Source organism: Balaenoptera acutorostrata, chromosome 3 (genome assembly GCF_949987535.1).
Source record: "Balaenoptera acutorostrata chromosome 3, mBalAcu1.1, whole genome shotgun sequence".
In the NCBI taxonomy this organism is placed as follows: Eukaryota; Metazoa; Chordata; class Mammalia; order Artiodactyla; family Balaenopteridae; genus Balaenoptera; species Balaenoptera acutorostrata.
The window spans coordinates 182084154-182099862 of NC_080066.1; the positions used below are offsets into that span (position 1 = coordinate 182084154).

Here is a 15709-nt window from a genome sequence, read left to right on the forward strand (position 1 = left end):
AGATAAACAGGTCACGGGGCAGGGGACTCCCAGTTTCGCGCCGGAGCTCGGAACACAGATCGCGCTGATGGGAGGGAGAAAGCGCACGGACAGGGAGGGGTTGCTGCAGCTCCTGTCCGGTTAGCGCTGCCTGCGGGGCGAGCACGCACCCCCTCCTCCATCAAGGGGTGCATTAACCTTTAACGTTTAGGTTCCCGCTGCTGCCTACATAGAAATACTATGTTTTAAAAAGATGTATTTAGTCAGCTTGGTTATTTTAAAGTAAAAATGAAAAATAAGTCTTAACTTTTCTGTTTCAGACTTTTGGATTCTTTTAACAGGGGAAGAATTAGCCTTTGTTTAACATGTATTATTAAAACTTAATTATAATTTAAAAGTCATTAGTCCTTAAATACCCTGCTGTCGGGTCTACGTCTTGTGCTTAAAGACAGCGTGCTCTGTTTTTGTGAACATTATGACTGTGAGCTCTGTCTGCTGCTGTTAATGCAGTGTGGTGTTTTACAGCTGAAGCACGTTCCTCCCTATGGATTTCTCTACTATAAACAACTGCAGTCTCTCTTTAGACAGTGCGGCCAAGTCAGATCCATCGTGTTTGATGGTGCAAAGTAAGTAGTGTATTTTTGTAATCCACTGCAATTACGAAAGAACCACGAGATTTTATGTTTACAGGGGCCGATTCTTTCAACTGGGGGCGTGTGGAAATGGGTCGTCAGAAGGGCTGCTGAGGACAGCTCTTAAAGCGTAGCTGTGGTTTATCTTGTTGTCAGGAGCAATTTATCTTCTCTTTCAACCACGTTCCTCCTAAAGGACGTCTGATGCTGAGAAGGTTCACTAGCATGATGAGGTACAGGGTTGGCGCTCTGGAAGTGCGCTGCACTCGGGCGCGTCCATCCGAGATTTCACAGTAAGTTGCCGGCCGCCAGAGATGCCTGCAGGAGAGTTTATCTGCTGATAGTCATTTAGAACTTACATGTTCTAAATATTTTTGGAAGACAAATATTGTAAAACTCAGTTACATTTGGCCTATTTTAATTGCAGATAAGAAGTGAGTGGTTTTGGAGTATCACTTTGAGTTTTCATTTCCGAGAGAGAATGCTTATGCACAGAAAAGGCTATTACGGTTTTTAAATTGATTTTTAATTTTTAAAATTGGAAAAAATTTTCTCGTGTCCTACACATTTTATTTAATTTACAAAGCTTTGTAAATCTAGTAAATGAGAAATACTTCTGGTTTTTCTTTGATTATGTCCAATAGCTCAAGTTGAGCATATTCATTCTGCTTAAATTTTGGATTAATTGCCTCACACATTTTAAGTTCCATTCCTGTGATTAATATATTGATTTTCTTTGTAAGCATGTAAAGGCCTCACATGGCAAATATATAACCGTAATAAGTAAAGTCTTTCTAGGTGCTGCTAACAACCGTTACAGATTTAATTAAACTTACAGTGTCTCAAGTTTTCTTAAATATTCTAATATAAATTAGCAGTCAAATTCTTAATCACATATACAAAATTACTTACTTAAAATTGGACTCTCGTAGCTAAGCCATCATTCTTGACTATGGAAAGTCCGCCTGCCTCACTGAGGCTCCAGTTCTGTGTGCGTGGGTGCTCTTTGGATGATTGGGATGGTGCTGTCTGGGCTCTCACGAAGCTCGCAGCGGCCTCTTTCCTTCATCCTTACTGCTGGATTGCGCTCGCTGTTCGTTTCTTCTTCTTGCTCTCAGGGATGTCTATATAGGTATTTTAATTATATTTTACTCGATTCCTCATAGATTTCTGGTGTTCAGTCGTAATACCAGTGTCTTACCAATTACTTGGGGATGTAACAGTGTTCTTCTGGTTATCAGTTCTGTGCATCAAATATTAAAGGCAGAGAATGACATAAAATAGTTATTGAGTCAAGACTGTCCTCCGCCTTGGGATCCAGCAGGGCCTGCTGTGTGCAGGGCCAAGGGCACTGGAGCACAGGTCGTACGTGGGCGCACGGTTTCCTCCTGTGAGACATTTTCAAATTAGTGGTCGGCGTGGAGAGTAAAATCGGTTCCACAGATGTTTGCCCATCGTGAAGTGTCCTGGGAGAGGCCTGGGGGGTTGGAAGAAGATATTGTATCTGAGGCTCAGAGTAGGAGCAGTGACATTCACCTGGGCCTGCCTCTGGAGGAGTTGGAGGGGCCTGGAGGGGAGGCAGCCCTGGCAGGTGGGACAGGAGCCCAGTGTGAGCGGAGCTGTGGTTTGGGAAAGTGTAGGGCTTGTGCCAGGCACAGCCAGAGCCCTCTTGCCAGGAGCTGGTTTTGTGTCAGATTGAGTCTGAAGAGTGGGCATCAGGCGCTGTCTTTCGGATGGTATTTGTAACCAGCTGACGAGTATGAACGTCAGTAGTGGGTATTTAGAGAGCCCTGAGTGTTCTGACTAGAACTGTGTTTTGTAGAACTTAATCGGGGAGTGATGAAGAGGAGAAGAAGCCGTCCAGCATAAACTTGGCAGTTGTCCAAGCCGAGGTGACTTTTGACATGAAAAGGAGGCAGCGGATGGGAGGGAAGAGCTCTTGGATTCGGCTGTTGATGGCCTGTGGAGGACGAAGACGAGAGAGGAGCCAGCGAGGGCCAGGACTTCAGCTGGGGGGAGTGGACAGGAGGGCAGGGCCGGGGGCTGGGGGGGCGCAGGGAATGTCATGGGCTTGGCTCTCTCCACGTGTTGAGTTGAAAATACTCAGGGAAGACGAGAGTCTTGGAAATGTGCTCTAGAGTATTTGAAAGAAATTATTTCTAAGGAGAGACTTAGGCTCCTTCTAGAGAAAGATGGCAGAAATGGAAGTGAATAAAGGGAGCTGAGGACAGGAGGAGACAGCACGTGCTCGCTTGTAAGCTCACCCAGTGTCGGTGGAGGAGGGTTGAAAGGGAGCCGAGGGCAAGGGGACAGTGCAGTGGAGACAGGAGGCTGCAGAGAGGCCAGAGGACGGGACAGGATGGGACGCGACAGGCCGCTTTTCATCAGCTCAGGGTCCTTTCAGGTCACCCAAAATCACGCATTTCCATGGCAGTAGTTGAAGCGGTCATAAGTCTGTTTTTCTGAGTATGATGTTTTGCTCCAGGAGATTTTGACATGTATATACAAACAAATGTAAACTTGAAGCTTTTTTCCTTTTACCAGGAAGTGTCTGGCAGGCACCCTTACTGCATGTTTTTTTTTAAAATTAATTTATTTTTTGGCTGCGTTGGGTCTTTGTTGCTGTGCGCGGGCTTTCTCTAGTTGCAACGAGCGGGGGCTACTCTTCGTTGCGGTGCATGGGCTTCCCATTGCCATGGCTTCTCTTGTTGCGGAGCACGGGCTCTAGGTGCACGGGTTTCAGTAGTTGTGGCACACGGGCTCTAGAGCGCAGGCTCAGTAGTTGTGGTGCACGGGCTTAGTTGCTCCGCAGCATGTGGGAACTTCCCGGACCAGGGCTCGAACCTGTGTCCCCTGCATTGGCAGGCAGAGTCTTAACCACTGCGCCACCAGGGAAGTCCCCTTACTGCATGTTTGATTCTTATTCCCCCAGAGGGAGGGATGTGATAATAGGACACTGCGACGTGGATGGGTCGTAAGGTGGGGCGTGCCTCAACATTACTGGGTGATAAACTGGGTGGTTTTTTGGAGGGAGATCAGAAAGATCACTGAACTTCTCAGTTGTGTGCTTTTCTCTGTCTGATTTTTATTTTACAATAAAATAGAGGAAAACAAAAACCCAAATCTGTCACTTTGTTCTAATGAGAATTAAGATTTCTTAGCCGAAAATTCCTTTTGAACTTAATCTTTATTCTGCATTATACTGAGTAATACATGAGGATGATACTTGGTTTTAATTTAATGGTACGTCATTGTAACTTTTATTTCTCTTAAGTGAATAATTTTCCCTTAAATACGTCTTCTTGATTAATTACAGAAGGAAGAGTTGCTGGTGTTTTGAAGAGAGGTGTTACTGAAAATCTCTAAACTTGAGAGAAATTAACATGCCTCATAAACTTATTTTTTTATTTACATTTGTGGAACAGAGCCTTTGTGGAGTTTTCACGCAATCCAACAGAGAGGTTTAAAACTCTTCCTGCGGTGTATATGGCCATTAAGATGTCTCAGCTGAAAGTTTCCCTTAAACTCAGTGTTCATTCTGCAGAGGAGATTGAAGGGAAGGTGCAAGGAGGGGCTGTTTCCAAGCTCAGGAACACAAGGTATTTTCAGAAGGGAGGCAGGCACAACTCTGTCCACCTGCTTTCACATTCTCAATATTATTATTATTATTATTTTTTTTTTATATTTTGTTTCTACCTCTTAATTTTACACTTTATGTATTTATTTATTTATTTTTGGCTGTGTTGGGTCTTCGTTTCTGTGCGTGGGCCTTCTCTAGTTGCGGCAAGCGGAGGCCACTCTTCATTGCGGTGCGCGGGCCTCTCACTATCGCGGCCTCTCCTGTTGCGGAGCACAGGCTCCAGACGCGCAGGCTCAGCAATTGTGGCTCACGGGCCTAGTTGCTCCGCAGCATGTGGGATCTTCCCAGACCAGGGCTCGAACCCGTGTCCCCTGCATTGGCAGGCAGACTCTCAACCACTGCGCCACCAGGGAAGCCCCCTCAATATTATTTTTAAACAACTGTTTAACCTTGCTTAAGTTCACACTAAAAGCACTGGCGTGGTAGCCTGGTTTCATCGTCTTCTAGCTGTGTGTGCTTGGGCACATTACTTGACCTCTCTGAACCTCAGTGTTTTCATATGTTTAATAGCTATGATACCTATTGTACAAGGCTGTTTGGAGTTTTGGGTAGAACCATTTGTGTCATTTTCAGTTTAAATAGAAGGGATTGACTCTAATGTTAGTTTCCTTTCTTCCTCCTTACAGTTACCGCCTTTCTCTTCCTAAGCAGAGTAGGGTCTCCCTTGCCCTTAGCGGAGCCAGCAGCGGGACAAGATGCAGGCGCAGTTGGCAGCAGCCCGCTGCTTGCCAGCACAGGCCACCCGTCCCTGTTGAGCAGGGTGGGGGGGCCGGGCTGCCTGCACGGGTCTGCTCGGCCCCCAGGCAGCTGCCGTGCAGTTTGCAGGCTGGCTTCTCTTGGACCCAATTAAATCGCCCTTCAGTGTTTCTGACAGATTACTTTGCCTTTCGGTCATATTCACACAGTGCTGTGTGTAGAATTCTCCTGCACCTTTTCTTGTTTGTAATCTTTTTAACCCCATGAGGAATTTGACAGGGATTTGAGGAATTGATGAGGTAGGGAAGTAAGTTCCATCGAGTTTCATCCAGTGTGGGATGGTTTGATTCTGCGAGTTTGGGAGTTGAGTGGGTTCAGTCTGTAACAACGTGGAGTAGGCCTGTCCTGCTGGGTAACTTAGCCTGAGTCACTCTTATTTAATAAATGGGTTGGAAAATTGGGAAGAGAGGTGGATCAGATCTCTTATAATTCTTCCTCTTCATTTAAGAATAAAATTATTAGGAAAGGAAACTTTTTTATCAATTTATATTTCATCTCCTGGAATTTTAGCATTTATTATATTATTGCTTCAAGGGATGAATGATAATTCTTAGGTTTATTAGAAAATCATGTATGTGTTTCCTAACAACATTAAATAGGCTTGGATTCTTGTAGTTTTCTAAAGGTCAGAGTCACTCACCTCTGAAACCACAAGTTAGGAAACATTGCAGGTCCTAGATTTAGAATTTATATCCTTAAGAGTAGATATTCCATAACAGTCTTGATCTTTAGAATATATTCCTGAAGGGTAGTATGTAACTACTGGGGTACACACCCTCCCCCAGGGCAGCTCAGGAAGCCATCAGAAACACATTTCAGATAAGATCGACTTCATCATCTCTGGCTTTAGGTATGTTATTAAAATGTTCTGTTCTTATAGAAACAGTGGAATAGTTCAAGCAGTAACTTCATATATGTAAACATGTTTTCTTTGTAATACTTTTATTGCCTTTTAAAATAAATTGTGTTAAATAGGGTGAATGTGGACTTCCAGAAGCAGACAGTTGATCCTGCGCAAGTCTCATTTAGCACGTTAGACAGATCCCAGATGATTACAGATCTCCTCTTAACAATTGATGTTACAGAGGTAAGAATGGTGTGATCCAATCATTAGAGCTTTTCTGTCTTCTTAGCCTAGAACTGTCGTGTTGTATACATGAGATAGTGGATGTATAGAGACCCTCGCCCACAGCCTGTGTACCTTAGTCATCTACACTGCACCCTTGAACAATGTGGGGCTAATCCATGGGTAACTCACTGTCGGCCCTCCGTATCCGTGGTCCCGCCGCATCCTCAGATTCGACCAGCCACGGACCATGCAGTCCTGTAGTCTTTACTGTTGAAAAGTATCCGGGTAAGCGGACCCTTGCAGAACAAACCTGCCTTGTTTAAGGGTTACCTGTAGCAAATCTGGGTGAGCTTGAATTACTCTCGCTTGCTGAATTGAAATGTGGCTGTGACACAAATGTGTAAACACAAATATTCATTCTAGAGTCAAAGTTTAATTTTTAAAATGTTAGTACATTTTAAAATCAGTTTTGGCGACAAGATACATGTAAAAATGTTAATTGGCATAGTGCTATTTGCTTGTGTAATTCAGTTTATATCCACAAAACTAGCATTGGCACCATTATTCATTGGGGTGTAGTTTTTACTTCTTCAAAATAAAATTTCAGTTAAAATGCATCGGGCTTCCTGGTAAATCTGTAGTTACCCTTCACTGGGAGACTTCCCATAGAAACCTGGATGCCAGGAGACCGGAGAGCTCCAGCAGTGCGGCCCTGGCCGTCTTGCAGCGGCAGCAGGCGAGGACATCCACTCCCCCGTCCCCCCACTGCTCTTCCAGGGGGCTGTGCGTTCACCCCGCACCCGGCCCTCGCCACCCAGAGGGCACCTGGGGGCCCTGGGCTCTGGTCAGGGATGGAACAGCCCTGTTCCCACGTGCCCCCCAGAGCCTACAGTGCTTGTGTGCCCGCAAGTCTTGTGCCTCCAGACACCATTCCTCACCTCGCTCAAGCCGGGCACCCCCTCCCCCGTAGAATACTTAGGGACCGGGGAATCTGGTTTGTGACTTGTAGTAGGGGGGTGTGCCAGGGCTGCAGTTTGAGTTTCTGTCCCTCTTGACAGAAATCCTTTCTAGAGTTCATCTCTGCTCTTCCTCCTCCTTTTTAGGTGGTTGAAGTGGGGCACTTCTGGGGATATAGGATTGATGAAAAAAGCTCAGAGATTCTGGAAAAGCTTACTGCTGAAATCAGCCGTCTGAAGTTGGTGCCCTTGCCCGTTCACCCACATCCAGACTTGGTCTGTCTGGCTCCTTTTGCTGATTTTGATAAAGAAAGCTACTTTAGAGCACAAATCCTTTATGTTTCTGGAAATTCTGCTGAGGTATGTTTTTCTGTAACAAATCACTGAAAGGGAAATGAGACAGACTTATAGCAGTTGATAGAAAGTCTTTTCTAATTTCAAGTGGAAATTAAATATAAAATAATTACAGTTAGAAAAGTGGTCTAGTAGAAAAGTTACTTCCCTCAGTGAGGTGAGGATTTAAGCCCCAGTCCCTAGGAATCCTGTGATGACAGAGCTGGGATGGATGGTGGCGTGGCCATGGTTGGTGGCACACGGTGTTTGCCTGGGCCTGTACTAACTGAGGCACTTTTCTCATCCTCTAGGTGTTCTTTGTAGACTATGGAAACAGAGCGCACGTAGCTCTGGACGTCTTAATGGAGATTCCCAGTCAGTTTCTTGAACTTCCCTTTCAGGTAAGGTCGAGACGCTCCTGTGGTCTGAGAGCGTAAAGCTAGAAGGATTCTGGAGGTCATGTGGTCGCCCCTCAGCTTATGAACAGGGCCAAGGCCCAGAGGGCTGGCACTCGTTTTGTCATGCTCTCCGAATTTGGTTTCTGCTTTTTCCCAAAAATATATTGCTGTAGATATTTTTGCTAGTACTGCTTTTGGAGCAAATTAAAATATATGGAGTGTTTCACACTTAGCAAAAAAAGTAGTTTTAATTCAGCAGTAATTTCTAATGCTTTCCCACATGCAGTTTCTAAAAGTTATTCTAAACTTTTTTTGTTGTCGAAAAGGAAAACCAAGTTTTTTTTACCTATGAAATACTCACTTACCCTGAAACTGTTTTCAGTAGGATTTGTAGGAGATCACTGGTGAGGATCCCTGCACCAGGGTCACTTTTCAGTGGTATTTGGGGTGAGTGTCTCGCACATTTATAAACTGGCTCAGCTGTGCGCTTCTGTCCCGTAGGCTTTGGAGTTTAAGATTTGCAAGATGCGCCCATCCGCGAGGTGTCTGGTGTGCGGCGAGCACTGGAGCGGCAGGGCCAGCCGGCGCTTCTCCTCGCTGGTCAGCGGCCGTGCCCTCCTCGTGAAGGTCTTCTCCGTGGTGCACGGCGTCCTACACGTGGACGCCTACCTCTCCTCGGCGCTGCAGGGCGCCACCAACGTGCGAGACGTCCTCGTCAAGGAGGGCTATGCCGAGCTGGCCGAGGAGCCCTATGAGTCCAAGGTGTGCGCTTCCGTCCTCCTTTGAGGAGCGTGTGTGTGTGTCTGAGTGTGTGTGTGCAGGGGGCGGGGGAGTGAGCGAGAAGGGGGGCCCTTTTCCCCTCTCAGGGTGTTGGGGGGTGAAGAGCTGGACAGTGTTCAGTGTGTTAAGGTCTGTGGTGCCCTCGTCAATGGCTTCTAGTTTCTTTGAGACCAAATTATGGCGGTCAAGTGCTGTTCTTGTTGGTTTCTGATTATGGAGCTGTGTTTTTTTCTTCTTGGAATGAAGATTAGATGTGAAAGTGTTCTCTGTTTGGGGAGTTTTTTAAAAATGGATTCCAAGATTTATCTCCCTAAGGAAAGTAATTATAAAATATTAGTTTCAAGTATTTTGAACATTTCAAAATGTCTTTCAACTGTTTCTTTCAAAATCAGTTCTGAAGCTATTTTTCTTGATCTGAAGGTTTGAGATGCCACATTGAGGCTCATGTTGAAGGTGGTTTGTTTTTCCTTCTATAATTTCTGCTGGGGATGAGGTGCTGAGTTGGGCAAGGGACAAACAAGCAGGAAACGTCCCTGTAGAGCTGGCTGGGTTTGTGTTTCCATGTGGGAAATGCTTCCAGGGATCCTGGTAATAGTCCCAATATGAAACTGACATTGTGTATACAGAAAATTCTTCTTCTCGCTCTTTTCAGTTCTCTGATGGCTGAAAGGTCGTAAAGGCTAATGATTTGAGCCTTTAATGAATTCTGTTTTATTTCTTTTGTTTGAATTTTAAAATGTACTTGAGAAAATTATCTTTTGACATCTTAATAATCTAAAGACCACCTAAGAATAAGGTCATGCCTATGAAATACTTTGATTAGTTTGGAATAAAGTGCTTTTAATACTGGTTTTCGTTTTAGCAAAATGAACTTTTCTTATTTTGTTCAGCAAAGCCATGAAGTTCTCAAGGGTCTCTTTTCCAAATCAGTAGAATATGTGACAGACATGTCCGTGCCATCCCCCCTGAAAGACGACGAAAAGTATGTGATCCGGATTTTGTTAGAGAGCTTTTCTTCCAATAAACTGGGTAACCCAAACTGCAAGGTAATTTATAGGAGTTATTTTAAAATACAGTTAAATTTTTAAAAAATCATTGTACATGTATAAGCTGAGTTGTAGCTAGTAGTCATGATGGTTTTTTCTTTACTGTTTTTTTTTAAAATTAATTAATTTATTTATTTTTGGCTGCGTTGGGTTTTTCGTTGCTGCGCGCGGGCTTTGTCTAGTTGCGGCAAGCAGGGGCTGCTCTTCGTTGCGGTGCGCGGGCTTCTCATTGTGGTGGCTTCTCGTTGCGGAGCACGGGCTCTAGGCACGCAGACTTCAGTAGTTGTGGCACATGGGCTCAGTAGCTGTGGCTCGCGGGCTCTAGAGCGCAGGCTCAGTAGTTGTGGCACACGGGCTTAGTTGCTCCGCAGCATGTGGGATCTTCCCGGACCAGGGCTTGAACTTGTTTCCTCTGCATTGGCAGGTGGAGTCTTAACCACTGCGCCACCAGGGAAGTCCCTCTTTACTGGTTTTTAACTGTTACTTTTCTCACAATGGAGCCTATATTAATAAGACCAGGGCTTTCCTGGTGGCGCAGTGGTTGAGAATCTGCCTGCCAATGCAGGGGACACGGGTTCGAGCCCTGGTCTGGGAAGATCCCACATGCCGCGGAGCAACTAGACCCGTGAGCCACAATTACTGAGCCTACGCGTCTGGAGCCTGTGCTCCGCAACAAGAGAGGCCGCGACATTGAGAGGCCCGCGCACCGCGATGAAGAGTGGCTCCCACTCGCCGCAACTAGAGAAAAGCCCTCGCACAGAAATGAAGACCCAACACAGCCAAGAATAATAAATAAATAAATAAATAAAAATTAAAAAAAAAAAAAAAGACCAAAACCCAGGGTTTAGTATATAGAGCAATGCTTTTTGACTAGTTCTTCTTTTCTTCCAAAAAAAAAAAACACATTTATTTATTTATTTATTAATTATTTAGCTAGCTAGCTAGCTGTTCCGGGTCTTAGTTGCAGCATGTGGGATCTAGTTCCCTGAGCAGGCTCGAACCTGGGCCCCCTGCATTAGGAGTGCGGAGTCTTAGCCAGTGGACCGCCAGCGAAGTCCCATGACTAGTTCTTTTTTAAAACTAACCTTTCCAAAGGCGATGTTGAGTGAAAAAAATGCCCAGCCTGAAAGTTGAGGATTATGTTTTATTCGGCAGACTTTGTGAGGACTTGGAGCCCAGGAGGCAGCCTCTCAGGTAGCTCTGAGGGACTCTGCTCCGAGGAGGTGAGGAAGGAGCCAGGAGGTACAGGAATTTTGCAACAAGAACCAGGCAGTCAGACGGCAGGCAGCATTCTCCAGTCACGGCGACCAGTGCTTGCCCATCAGAACGAGGGGAAGCACAGTGTGTGGGCTTTTGGGAACCAGCGCCAAGGCTTAGCTTCGTCCCGTGGAGGTGCTCCAGTCGCTCGGCCCGTTTGGAGGAGGGCTGACAGGGACTCACTCTTCTACTGCCCCAGCCTCTGGCTGTGTGGTCGTAGACCTGCTTATTTAACTGGAATAGTCTGCTGCCATGAAAAGAACACTTTTACTGAAGTATTTGGCAGTGTTTCCTTTTTTTGACCAAAGTATGTGTATGTATTTATATATATATAGAGAGAGGAAGGTTAGCGAAACCATGGAATCAGTTGCATCCCAGAAAAATGCCTCCTTTAAGGCATTTTCCTCCCATTAAATCTCGAAGATGTTATGACTGACGAAGGTGTAGCTTTTTTCTTTTTTTAAACTATGAGCTGGCTTTTGGATTTTTAAAATGTATGTGAAGTGACATTTTACTTACTGGTAACATCTTGTGTATTTTACGTGTACAGGCAATACTTCATGGGCCTTTTAACCCTTATGAACTGAAGTGTCATAGTCTGACCAGAATATCCAAGTTCAGGTATGATTAACTTAAGTTTCCCATGAAGTTTTTTTCTCTGGTCCTCTTTTTACAGAGCTCATCAGAAACTAACCTTTTTTATACCTAACCTGTAGGAATGTGGTACTTTTTCTAACTCCTTCCAGCTTCTCCACTAGCTCCAAATCTGCGGTTCCTGTTCTCTCTTACGTGAAAGCCATTCTGTATAAGACATGTTGGAGTGTCTTTCCTCACAGCCGTCGTTTTTTCTGTGCTTACTGCAGTTGTTGTACGTTCAGCAGGTCTGTGCGTGCCCCCTGTGTCCTGGGAGCAGCTGGGGGACAGTCGTGACCGGCACAGTTGGTGTCCTCCCCTAGATGACGGGTCCAGCGGGCAGAGGGTAGGACAGAGAAAGCCACTTAGTTCAAGATAGGTTGATGAGGGTCTTGTTAGGGGCCATGGAACATTACGAAGGCATCTGAGAGGGGCCCCTGTCCACAGTCGGAAGGCCATCGAGATTTTCCAGGGAAATCTGAGACCTGAAGCCTGCAGAGGAGTTAGACCAGGAGAAGTCCAGCTGTCAGGGCAGGCAGGGCGAGGGCTGGGGGGGGAGGGTCCCAGCAGCAGGCATATGGGCCTTGGGTCACCTCTGAGGAAGTGGAGGGGGAGTGCGGGGGCCGCAGAGCCTCACGAGCCCCGTGGGAAGCCTCACTGTGTGCACTTTAAATGGTCACTTCGGCTACAGGGTAGACCCTGGCTTCTCAAAGTCTCCTCCAGGGCCAGCAGCAGATGCGTCCCCAAGAGCTTGTTAGAGATACAGGGCTCAGCCCCACCCAGACCTTTCGAACCTGCATTTTCACAAGGTGTCCAAGTGCTCTGTGAGCACTTTAAAGTGTGCAGAGCCCCAGCGTGAAGGGTGCTCAGGTAGGTGCAGACCTCTCAGGCTGCTCTCACTGTGCTCCAGAGCGGGACCACCGCGGACCGTGCCGAGTCCACGACAGGAGGTGCAGAAATGGGCAGCTTTGTGAGAGCTTTTGGTGTGGACCCAACAGGCCGGTGCTTGATGAGAGTTGATGATGGGGGAGGAGCACGAGTGGAGGGTGCCCTGCTGGGGCTCTGCTGAGAGGTGGAAGGGGGTGGGTGGGCCACGGGACAGAGGTCTGGGGTGGAGGTAGAGGTTTGGGCAGGGTCAGCACGTGGGTCCAGGGAGTGGCCCGGGATCACACGAGGAGCGGAAGAGCGAAGCAGGTGGAGGACTGGCCCCAGGACTCCCGCGTGAGGAGGCCTAGCGCAGACTGGGCCGTGGTGTATTGCACTTGTTGGGCCTGTGTTTGCGTGTTCGACTGTCTTTGAAATGTGTTCCTCGCGGGTTTGGCATCACTCACTGCCTCGCGGGCGGAGGAGCAGCCGTCTCCCGACAGCTCTCCTTTCAGGTGCGTTTGGATTGAGAAGGAGAGCATCAACTCTGTCATCATCAGCGACAGCCCCGAGGACTTCCACCAGAGGATGCTGGTTGCAGCTTCCCTTTCGGTTAACGCCACCGGTGAGTGAAGGCCTGCTGTCCCTTCGGTGTCGCTCTTCTCTTCTTCCCCGTGGCTCCAGTTCCCGGAACAGTTTGTCCTATGATCAGTGAGCAGCCTCGCGCCTGTGGGCCGTGTTCTAGACTGTTTCCCGAGTGCATTGGCTGGTGGGGGTTTAAGAACTGGAGCATCGTCACCTTTCCCGCTGTGCAGGGGTGCGTGGATTGACTCCTTGATCATCCATGCATTCCACTGTGCTTGGCCGCAAAGGAGAGCAAATCCAAGAGCTTGGCCCAGGGACAAACCCGGTAGCCTAAGGAGGAGAAAGGAAAGGCAAGAGTAACCAGACAGGACGGGTCCCCAAACGGGGTCAAAGCTTGAGCCTTAGGGGGAGGGGTTCCTCTTGGGGTGCTGTGGGGACCCACACCAGGGAGCACTTGTCTGCTGGGGCACACCTGTGGGACAGACTCAACACAGGGAGGGAGGCCTGAGGACAAGGAGGAGTTGTGGGGCGGGAAGGTGTCACGCGCGTGACGACGCGCCCAGCGCTGCCCTTGGCCGTGACTGTCTGCAGGGTCCACCGTGCTGCTGAGGGAGACCTCGCTGATGCCGCACGTGCCCGGCCTTCCTGCGCTCCTCAGCATGCTGTTTGCACCGGTCATGGAGCTCAGGTATGGGGCGCGCACTTGTCTTGTCCCCAGGCCTGGGTAAGATGCGAACCCAGTGGGAGAAACGGGGCCCCTGCTTCCTTTTGGAGAGAAAGCGCTGATGGAAAAGTGCCCTTGGCAGGTCTGGGGCCGGCCGCGCCTCCCCCGGCTTCAGTGTGATTGAGGGAGGCTTTACGGTGATTTGCGGAGCTACCCTGAGACTCAGTTTAGAAAGAGGCTCACAGAGCTGACAGACACGCAGCCTCACACGGGAGCGCGAGTTCAAGTGGGGCAAAAGGGATCAAAGTGGAGGTGGAGTTGAGGCCCAGCATCAGCACCGCGCTGATGGACGTCCTCTTGTTAACGGGCTGTGGATGTGGCGCCAAGTCTCCTGGCAGCGGTCATCAGTGGGAAACCGTTTCCGTCCCACTCACGGTGGTGCCGCGAGGTAAGACTGCAGCTGTGGCTCTTTCTCGTGCCAAGATCAGACAGGAACTCCTAGAGGCTTTAGTAAAGAGAAGGGTGTCAGTGAGCAGGGCTCGCATTTTTTTTTTTTAATTAATTAATTAATTTATTTTTGGCTGCATTGGGTCTTCATTGCTGCGCGCGGGCTTTCTCTAGTTGCGGCGAGCGGGGACTACTCTTTGTTGCAGTGCATGGGCTGCTCATTGCGGTGGCTTCTCTTGTTGTGGAGCACGGGCTCTAGGCGCGCGGGCTTCAGTAGTTGCAGCATGTAGGCTCAGTAGTTGTGGCTCACGGGCTCTAGAGCGCAGGCTTCAGTAGTTGTGACACACGGGCTCAGTTGTTGTGGCTTGCGGGCTCTAGAGTGCAGGCTTAGTAGTTGTGGCGCATGGGGCCTAGTTGCTCTGTGGCATGTGGGATCTTCCCGGACCAGGACTCGAACCTGTGTCCCCTGCACTGGCAGGCGGATTCTTAACCACTGCACCACCAGGGAAGCCCCTCAATATTTTCTAATAACCTATAAGGGAAAAGAGTCTGAAGAGGGATATATGCACATACATACGTATGTATATCCAAATTGCTGTGCTGTACACCTGAAACTAACACAATATTGTAAATCAACTATACTTCAATAAATAAATAAATACATATATACTATCTATATATATAAAATAAACTCAGGCTGCCCATTCAAAAAAAACAAAAACAAAAAACCCAGTGGCTTAACAATTTTGAAATATTAACTTTTCTCAAAACTTTTCATTTAGAGTTGATCGAGATGGCAGATGCTATACTGGAGTCCTCTGTGGTTTGGGGTGGAATCCGACTACAGGGGCCCCTGTCCTGCCGGAGCATGACATGGAGCTTGCATTTGACGTGCAGTTCAGCGTGGAGGACGTCATAGAGGTAAGGCCGCTGAGGGCATCATAGGGTGGGAGCTACTTCTCGCTCTCGTTGTGCTGGTACAGCCGTTCAGCAACAGGAGCTGAGTCTGACACCGTGCTTACAGTGCAGGCGCACACCTCTGGTCCTGGAGGCGCTCGCTCTCCCTTGACCTGCCTGTTTCACTTTTCTGTGCGAAGTAGCTTCCTGGCAGGTGGTGCTCTCTGAATTTCTCATTAGGTCCCTCCCGGCACAGTAAGCCTTCCTGGGCGGTGGAACTGAGCAGCGGGCAGCAAGACTGCCGTGCGTGTCTACCCAGGCCGCACCCCAGGCCAGGACCAGCTGGACATCCTTGCCAGTTCCTGGTGGGAACTGAGGAAGGTCCTGCCCCACTCGGTCCTTCCCACACACACGGTCGGAGGCTTGCTGGGCTGACCCTTGGGTGTAAACTCGACTCTGCAGCTGAAGTACCTGTGCTGGTCTGGGACCAGATCAGTGCACAAGTTAAGGCTGACCATTTAGAGACTTGGGTGACAAAAGTAATTTTATAGCTTTTGAATTTAATAATGAAAAATTTGGGCTTATGTTTTATATGCTTTTGTTTTTGTATTTCATTGTTGTAGTAACTCAGTTCTCTTGCATTTTACAAAATGAGAAACAAAGCTGGTCTTTCAGGACAGCTAGTTTGGAAGCACTCCTCCAGAGTGCTGGAAGTTCCATGACGTCGCTGAGGTTGGCGTAGCTGTGCAGGAGCGGGTGAGGGGGGGCGCTGG

General features: G+C 47.9%; 1 protein-coding gene across 6 annotated transcripts in view; it reads left to right on the forward strand.

Annotated features, from left to right (window-relative positions):
* The window catches only part of TDRD9 (tudor domain containing 9), a 76702-nt gene that overhangs the window by 45612 nt on the left and 15381 nt on the right, over window positions 1-15709 (forward strand). For 5 of the 6 annotated variants that reach the window (XM_007176232.2, XM_007176231.2, XM_007176229.3 and 2 more), the window contains 11 exons: window positions 505-605; window positions 4037-4210; window positions 5983-6094; window positions 7180-7392; window positions 7677-7766; window positions 8265-8525; window positions 9434-9589; window positions 11397-11467; window positions 12859-12968; window positions 13520-13616; window positions 14822-14960. In XM_007176232.2, the coding sequence (XP_007176294.2) occupies window positions 505-605; window positions 4037-4210; window positions 5983-6094; window positions 7180-7392; window positions 7677-7766; window positions 8265-8525; window positions 9434-9589; window positions 11397-11467; window positions 12859-12968; window positions 13520-13616; window positions 14822-14960 (1524 nt within the window). Of the gene's footprint in view, window positions 1-504; window positions 606-4036; window positions 4211-5982; window positions 6095-7179; window positions 7393-7676; window positions 7767-8264; window positions 8526-9433; window positions 9590-11396; window positions 11468-12858; window positions 12969-13519; window positions 13617-13734; window positions 13958-14821; window positions 14961-15709 lie in introns of those variants that run through there. The other variant, XM_007176234.3, reaches the window with a different exon arrangement.